At 37.5% G+C, this 8832-nt stretch overlaps 1 protein-coding gene across 1 annotated transcript; it reads right to left on the reverse strand.

The window, feature by feature from the left end:
• Positions 1 to 850: 850 nt before the first annotated feature.
• Positions 851 to 7314, reverse strand: LOC107841280. Its single transcript, XM_016685243.2, has 3 exons — positions 7027 to 7314; positions 5569 to 6148; positions 851 to 1608 (listed from the first exon to the last, which is right to left on the reverse strand). The coding sequence occupies exons 1-3, from the start codon at positions 7312 to 7314 to the stop codon at positions 1544 to 1546; spliced, it is 933 nt and encodes a 310-aa protein (XP_016540729.1). The 3' UTR covers positions 851 to 1543.
• Positions 7315 to 8832: the final 1518 nt, after the last annotated feature.

The following is an 8832-nucleotide window of genomic DNA, read 5'->3' on the forward strand; positions in this document are numbered from 1 at the left end:
ACGATGGTTCTATCACCCCCCCCCCCCCCACACACACACACACACACACAACCCAAACTATTTAAAAATGAAATTGCTCCCTAAACACTAAAGTGGCAAAATGAGTGCATTTCACTCTCTTTGAGAGAGTGAGCACGAAAAGAATACATTGAAATTTTATTTCTAATATTTCATTACATAAATATATATAATTTTAATTATTATTTTTCTGTATTCATTTTCTTTCTTCTTCTTTTTCTTGTTTCTCACAAAACAAAAGCTTCAAGAACTCATCAATGGCATCCAACACTAATCTCTCATCTTCCTCATCTCCAGTGAATCTCTTTTTATGTTCCAATTTCATTGATTCACCAAGCACAAAACTTACAAAAAAAATTCATTTATTCAATTTCAAAAAAAATTTTCAAAATTCAATACAAATATCAAAAATTTTGTAGCAATTATCAAGAAACTAAAAGGACAAGCAAGTCTAAAATAAAATTAATAAGAAGGGTAAAGATTGGGATTAAATAAATCCCAACAGTCCTAAAAATCGTTATCTTCTTCTTTGCTCTTTCTGTATAAATCCTCAAAACTACACAACAATAGATTCTCCACCGACACCGCCCTTCTCAACCCACCTCCTCCATTCCCCAATTTCACACACCATAAAATTTTGTAGCAATTAGTTTTCAGTGCTTCTTCACCATACAGATCATAAATCTAACATTTGAACTTCAAATGATGCTTAGTTGACGTCATCTTCCTCACTATCTTGGTGTCTCTCCAATCGTTGAAAAAATGAAAGACAAGAAAGTTACAGAGAAAAGGAAAAAAGAAAAAGAAAAAAAAAGGAAAAAGGAAAGAGAAAAAAAAGATAAGAGATATACTAAGGAAAAATAATTATTTTTTTATATAAAAATACAATATTACGTGAATATTACGTGACAGGGGGTGTACTTGGATACATCATTACTGCAAAATATCTACAGAAAATTTATCGATCAAGTAAGGACAGTACAGATTCTTTAACAGCCCCCATCCCCCACAACAAATTATAAAAAAAAAACACATTCATTAATGAACATTTTGCTTTTGAGGAAGAAAATGCTTGTTGCAGAAAAGTACAACAGTGCTTAGATAACTAATATAGAATAATATTGAACTGTAAACCGACTACTTCATATTAATTGTACTTTCAGTCCCTTATTTATTTAGTTTTTTTGGTAAGTAGGATATTATATTATATTAGCATCATATCAAAAAGTCTACAGAGAGTCATTTAGCAGTGCTGCCACCGTAGTATTTGCACATGGTGCATTATTTACGGACTATCTATTAACACTAAACACCATACTAGTAGGAATATTTACAGATGTACTAGGTGGTAAAGAACGCAAAGTCTTCACACGCCTAGTAACAAAATCTCCTCTTTTGTTAGCACCCAAAACAATCAGAAGATCTTGTGGAGGAGTTCAAAACATAGTAGTGTCCATAACTGGATCCGCAGTAGCTAGAACGGATAGTTGTGCAGTAGAGATGGCTCTTTCTGCTAGGCTATCGGCTAGTCGGTTCTGCTCTCTGTAGACATGGGCCAGAGCTGGTCTATCCAGTAGCCGGAGGAGGTACCTGCAATCAGCCAAAGAGGAGAAGTTAGTATCTATGTCTGCACTGTTTAGAATGGCAGATAGGTGCTCTGCATCCACGTTTATTTCTACAGGTTTGAGACCATACTTCACAGCCAGCTGCAGACCGAGAAACAGAGCTTGGATTTCAAGTTGCATTATATCTTTTATAGCTATTCGAGCAAAGAAACCCAATATCCAGTCCCCCGAGCTATTGCAGAAAACTCCATCCAACCCTCCTATCTGGAGGTTGGTGGAGAGGATAGCATCAGTGTTAAGCATTAGACAGCCCGGCACAGGAGGATTCCATTTAACATACAAGTTAAAGGAGTTAGTGTTGTTGTGAGAGTCAGCAGCTCCATATAGTCCATAAACTATAAGGGAGTATGATTTGCAAAGGAACCCCAATAGTGGTTTGATCTGGCCGTTTGGAATTGTGAGTCAGCCAATTGGTGAAAGAGGTATGCGTGACTTATGGAGGAGGCTGAACTTGTAAGCCGCTGAATATTTTTAGATCATCCCAAAACTGACCAAGTGCTCCACATGAAGAGAACAAATGGGGAATATTTTTTGGTTCACCTCTATGGCAGAGTCTGCATGCAGGCGACTGTAGATAAGAAATATGGTGAAGATAGGATGAAGTTGGGAGCCTATTTAATACTAATAGCCACAAGAAATGTTTTATTTTAGGAGGAATGTTTAGCCTCCAAATCCAAGAAAAGTCCCAGCTATTAGCACTGTCCTTGTTCGTATTATTCATAAGACTATAACAAGTACGGGTAGTGAAAATACCTGTATGGGCTAGTCCCCACCAAAGTCGATCGTAACTCTTGAAAAATAGAGGAAAATGGACCGCTTGAATTTGGCTTAAGATGGATTGAGGGAGATCTAAAGGTAGGGCGGACGTATTCCATGTGTTGTTTGACCTATAATCTGAGATCTTTTTTGCATCCTCGTGCAAGATCAAAGGTCCGTGTATAAGAGACTTGAAGGTAATACCAGGCTTTATCCAAGATTGATTCCAGAAATTTATGTATTTGCCATTATCAGGCTGCCATATTAGCCCCCATTGACAGTATTTCTTGCCTATTTGCAAGATTTTCCATGTGGGAGAAGTGCTCGGAGTGAATAGATACTTGTTCCTTAGTAAGGTTGCCCAAATAGAATTTTGGTCATGAAAAAGTCGATGCCAGCATTGCGTTATTCTTTTTCGTTATGCTTTGTATTCCCCGGCCCCTGTCATTTTTAGGCATTGTTACAGCAGACCATTTGACCAAATTTATTTTCTTATGGGTCTGGGTAGTTCCCCAGAGAAAATACTTCTCATATTTTTCCATTTTTTGGTAAGTCGTAACGAGAGTTTATTAATCTGCATAACATGATTTGGTAAACTATTAAGCACAGATTTGATAAGGGTAACCAGTCCCGCAGTAGAGAGAAATTTAGTTTTCCAGCCTGCAAGTCTACGTTTGAAATTTTGTAGCAAAAATTGATAGTCATTCATAACTTGCCTAGAGGTTGTTATAGGAAATCCTAGATATTTACCAAAGATTTCTCCCTCCCTGATTCCAAAAGAGTTACAAACCTGATGCTTATCCCTAGCGTTTGCATTACTTGAGAAGAATAAACGAGACTTTATTGTAATTTATTTTTTGCCCCGAAGCTGCACTAAACCTAACAAGGGTTTACTGAATATTATTGCAAGATTGGCTAGTAATCTTGCTGCACAAAATGATATCATCTGCAATAAGAGATGAGAAATTGGAGCTCCTTCTGCAGAAGTTTTGATGGGTGCCCACAGACCTGTGTCCGCCTGCACCTCTATCACTCTAGATAACCTCTCCATACATAGTATAAATATGTAGGTGGACAAAGGATCACCTTGCCGAATTTCTCTCGTAGGTTTGAAGAAAGGCAAGGCATTTCCATTGAGAAGAATTGAAATAGCAGGAGTGGAGACATGATCAGCTTTACCAGATTATTTGGAAACCTAAAGTATAGCAGAGTGCCTCGAATAAAAAACCATTCTAGTCGATCAAAGGCTTTATCCAAATCAATTTTCATAAGAACATGAGAGGTTTTGCCTTTTGCTTGTTTCAAGTAACGAAGGATATACATGGACAACTATAGCATTATTAGTTGCCCGTCTATTTTTGAGAAAACTGGCCTGAGTGGGTCCTATTATTTTAGGGAGCAGAGTCTTGATTCTAATTACAATAATTTTTGTAATAATTTTGTAAATAGTATTGCACAGGCTAATTGGTCGGAACTGCAAAATAGTTGCAGCTCTCATGATTTTAGGTATCAAGCACACGTGGGTAGTGTTAATACAGTCACGGATGGCGTAGGTGGAAAAAACTTCGGAGCAAAAATTAACAACTGACTCCCCTAAGAAATACTGGTAGAAAAAAGGGTGCAAGCCATCAGGACCTGGTGCTTTAAAAGGTTTGAATGAAAAAATTACATCTGTGACCTCCTTTCTAGTAACAACATTTTCTAAGCACGGGGCTATATCCGGAGGCACAAGGTGGGAGCTTGCTAACAGGTGAGGCCTAATAGAGTGATTTAACTCTGTGAAGTACAGAGACTGATAAAAATTGACTATGTGATTTTTAATCTGCCCTTCCTCAACTAACCAATTGCCTACGTCATCCCTAAGGCTAGTTATACGGTTTCTAGGCCTCCTTTGAATAGTAGACATGTGAAAAAATTTCGTATTAGCATCCCCATTATTCAACCAAAGAATTCTAGATTTTAGCTTCCAGAATTCTTCTTCCATAATGAGAATTCTTTGATGGTCTATCTGCAGATCTTGTTCTAAACTATGAAGGAAGATGCTAGTTGGGTAATGAGGGGATTTCTGGAGGCCGTCCATTCAGGATAGCATTCTTCTTTTTTTAGCAAAAATATTACCAAATACATGCTTGTTCTAAAGCTGGATATTTTCTTTAAACAACTGAATAGCTGGAAGAAGGCAGTTACCCAACTCCTCCCAAGCTGTAGAGATGACATTAGGAAAGTCCGGATGCGAAGCCCAGATACTTTCCAATCTAAAGGGTTTATTAGGAATAGGATTACTAGAATTTAATTTAAGCAACAGGGGCGAGTGATCCGATTGGACTCTTGGAAGGTGAATGACGGACGCTTCAGGATAAAGGTTGAGCCAATCATAGTTACAAGCAAATCTATCCAATCGTTCTAAGATTACATGTCCCCCCTGCGCTTGTTAGTCCATGTATTTACTACCCACGTAACCCAAATCAAGCATTTTGCAGTAATTTAGACAGTCAAGAAACCTGTTAGCCCAAGTACCAGTCAAATTATTTCCTCCAAATTTCTCAGAGTTAGATAAAACCTCGTTAAAATCCCCCCCTATGATCCAGGGTCCTTTATAAGAGTCTGCCATTTTTTTCTAAGTTATCCCACAAACATTTTCTATCTGTACAAACATTACTGGCATATATTGCTGAAAATAGCCATTCAACAGGGGAGGGAATTACTTGGATTTTGCAATGAATTTCTTGGGGAGTAAGTCCCACTGCAGTAACATTAAGTATATCATCATGCCAGAGGATGGCAATTCCACTAGCATGGGATGTTCCAGGCACTGCTATGACACTTAAAAAATGAAACTCCTGGGGACTATTTTGATGGTCTTCCCAATGAGTTTCAAGAAGGACTACCAAGTCTGGTTTGTGAAAATACAGCAGCTCTCTAAAATTTCTCCTAAAATCAGCCCTTTTGGACCGGCGGCAGTTCCAAACTATAAAATTCATAGACACTTGAGCGTGTTGAGGAGCAGATAATTCAACCCTCTTCCTCAGAGAAGGGTTCAGTACTAATGCATACCTCCCCACCGTTGGATTGCGTATTGTTTGAATATGGAGAGAGCATTTGTGCATACTTGGGGGACAGTTTATACGAATCTTTTTTCTAACCGTTCTTTTAGGAGAAAGATCCATACCTGTCCTAGAAGGACTGCCTCCGGTGCTGAGCTGTGCACGCCTTCCCCTATTCCTGTCGATTCTTCCTGATGCACTGGTTGGGTCTGAGATGGGCCTGCCTGAGGGGATGGTGGCGGCGTGTTCATGGAACTCACCATTGTTGACAGCATTGTGGTATGCTGTTGGATCCAGGGAGCCAGCCCATGTTGTGGCTGTGGATAGAAGGGAAACTCCCTCTAGTTGCCTATCAGTGGTGGAAAGGGCGGTGGGGTTACTGACCAGTGGTGGTGATTGAAAGCATCCAGGCCCAATCTCATACCTTTCAGAATTATCTGAGCTAATTCTGCCAGATGCTGAATCATAATAAGTACCTGCTCCCCGTTGATATGCAAGTTGAAGGTTAACGCATGACCCATCAACCCTATTTCCAGCCACGAGCTCGGTGGTTGAGGAGCTTGAGGGTTCATCGAGACGTATACTGCTCGGCTGTGAGAGTCGTTCTCCATCAGGACAGTGTTCTCCATTCGTGTTCGACGCAGTAAGTGATGAAAAGGGCCTAAAGGATTGTGATGAATATGGAGCCTTGTGTAAGGGCAATTCCTATTGTGAAGAGCCATTATATAGAGATGAGGGAGCAATTAAGGTTGTATCATTTATGGGGATAGTAGTGTGTATATCTGAAGAGGTGGTTGAAGTATTTGCCCAATCTATATCTAAGTAATCATTGTGGAGATTTGTATCATTTAATGAGCGAATATTAGTTTGTTCAGTGGAAGTAATATTGCAAGCACCGTTTTGCATGGATGCCACGCGTGGTAGTGTAGAAACGTGATGTGAGTAGTGTTGAAGGGATAGAATTTAATTCCTCAACAGGCTCTTGATCTGCATTCATTAGAGTAGTAAGGAATTATTGACTTTTATATTTTTTTTAGAAGAGTAACGAGGGGAACTAATTAAATTACTGCTATTTAAGGGACCCACATTACTATGTTGGTGAAAATAAAATGACTTCTTTAGGGTGGGGGATTGGGAATTATTAAGAGTTAATTTATTCAAAGCCTTAGTCGCCACCTCCGGTTAATCCTTCATCAGAAACTTACCTTTGCCACTTACGTTAGAGTTAAAATTTGATTGTGGATCCCTATTTGCTGAAGGACGGTGTCGAGGGTATGATTTAAACTCTATTACCTTCCACTGAAGGTCCGCATTTGGAGCTACTTGGTGTCTGTTCATTGTTTCTCCCTTCGACATTTGCGGAGTGTGGGGGAATGTTGAATGTTGATGTCCAAGCCTACCACAAGAGGTACACAAGAGATTGAAATCCTCGTAATGAATTACTTGCTTATGTGCTCCGATGTATACATGGTGAATTAGTGGCAGTTCCAGCGGAACTTGAACACACAAGCGTGCGTATCTTCCTCTTCTTGTTGTGGAGGTACAAGTATCAATCTTTAATAGGTTCCTATCTTTTGACCCACTTTCTGTAGAACATCCCAATCATAAAATTCACTCGGCAATTCCGACAGCCAGAGCCAAATCGCCGTATAAGCAACTTTTGCTTGCGAAGCTACAAATTTCGGTTCCCATCTTTGGATTGAAAGATGGCTGTTCAGGATAAACCATGGACCATTATGAAGTACGTGGAGCATATTTTGTTCGTTTAGAAATTTGATTAAGAAATAATCAGACCCCAAATCAACAAGATTAACTTCTTCTGAAGGCTTCCAAATGTGGGTTAACTTCAGCTTCAGCAGCTGATGCCCCATTTTCCTGCCAATGAGCTTTATGATTAAAGAGTAATGCCAAGGTTTGTAGATGTGGGTTTTGTCCTCAGCAGTTAGGGGGATAAAATTTGAACTCTATTGCCCATGGATCACTTCATCAGCCATATCAAGCTGTAACGTAGAGGTTGTTGAGGTAGAACTATTAACCCCAAGTTTAGGGTCTGTTATGAGTGTTTGCAAGTAGGATAGCTTCCCATCTGCCATAGGATTTACTGTGCTAGTATGTACAATATTACTAGTATCTAGTTGCATAATGGTATTTTGAGTAAAGTAGAGAGAAGACAGAGTGTTTCTCTTTCTAATCCATTTTGCTTCACTCCAAAGTGAAGGATATTCACGATAACGGAAGGCCCTTTCAGTCCCTTATTTATTTATACTTGACTAGTCTATCCAACGTGGACGTTCCTCCCTTATTATCACTTTATAACATTTATATATTTATATTTTTAATATTAAGAGAATAATTAAATAATAATTATTTAAAAAAATAATAAGAATATAATTTTGTTTTATTACAGATCTTTTAATGGGTTAGATTGGAATTCCTGTTTCATTCTTTTCAAATTTGGTTTTCCATAGTCACTTTCCTGAAACACTTTATTTTTTTTAAAGCTCAATGACAAATATTATATAAAGAATGTATACCTAATTTAAACTACATTAATTAAAAGTGCGAAATATTAGAAGTTCAATTTAGTCCTTACCCACGTTTTTTCTTTAAATTTTTGTTCTAGAGTAATTTGACTCTCAATGGATTATGTGTAAATAAGAAAAATGTAGTTGCACAAGGCAACTTTAACTCGGCCCGAATTCTTTTAGGACATAAAAATAATTTTTCAGTATTATATAAATAATTAAATTATATTTTGAGAAAAATAGTAAAAAGATAATTTTATTTATTGTGGAATCTTTTAACGAAAGGTAAAAAAGTTTAAACACTATATCTAAGGCCCTTCACACTTTTCATATATTATAGATATAGATATAGATTATAGATATAGATACATTGAAAGGCCCGTTTACGAGCCCAACATTGTAATATTAAATTGAATTATAAATATTCAACTATTTAAAACAAATAGTAAATTTTTCTAGAGCATGATACAAATAATAACAGGAATTTCACTTTACAATATATTTCTTTCTATTTCTATAAATCAAAACTATAACTTATAGTTTTTTAAGTTTTCACGATTAAAATTAAAAATTTATGTGCACTTATAGTCATTTAACATTATGTCAAATAAGTATATGATATAAGATAACTAATGTCATGAATTAACTTCACCTGTCTCATTGCTATACCAAATAACCCCTTAGGGGTCGTCTGGTTGGGAAATTGTTATCCCGGGATAATTAATATCGGGATTAGTTATCCCGGAATTACTCGGGATAACATATCCCACCATGTATATGGAATAAGTTATCCCATCACTAAGAAAAAAAATGATGGGATAAGTTATCTCTGGTTGGATTAATCCCTCCAATCAAACAAGGGAT

Source organism: Capsicum annuum, chromosome 9 (assembly GCF_002878395.1).
Source record: "Capsicum annuum cultivar UCD-10X-F1 chromosome 9, UCD10Xv1.1, whole genome shotgun sequence".
NCBI classification, from domain to species: Eukaryota; Viridiplantae; Streptophyta; class Magnoliopsida; order Solanales; family Solanaceae; genus Capsicum; species Capsicum annuum.

Excerpts from the sequence above, each read along its gene's own strand:
- LOC107841280 (XM_016685243.2), bottom strand. The coding sequence starts at position 7,314 with ATGGGGCATCAGCTGCTGAAGCTGAAGTTAACCCACATTTGGAAGCCT. Across the intron at positions 6,149-7,026 it reads ATTGGGATGTTCTACAGAAA|GAATTGCCCTTACACAAGGC; the intron begins GTGGGTCAAAAG and ends TCTTCACAATAG. Across the intron at positions 1,609-5,568 it reads AGGCAGTCCTTCTAGGACAG|GTACCTCCTCCGGCTACTGG; the intron begins GTATGGATCTTT and ends GGCTGATTGCAG.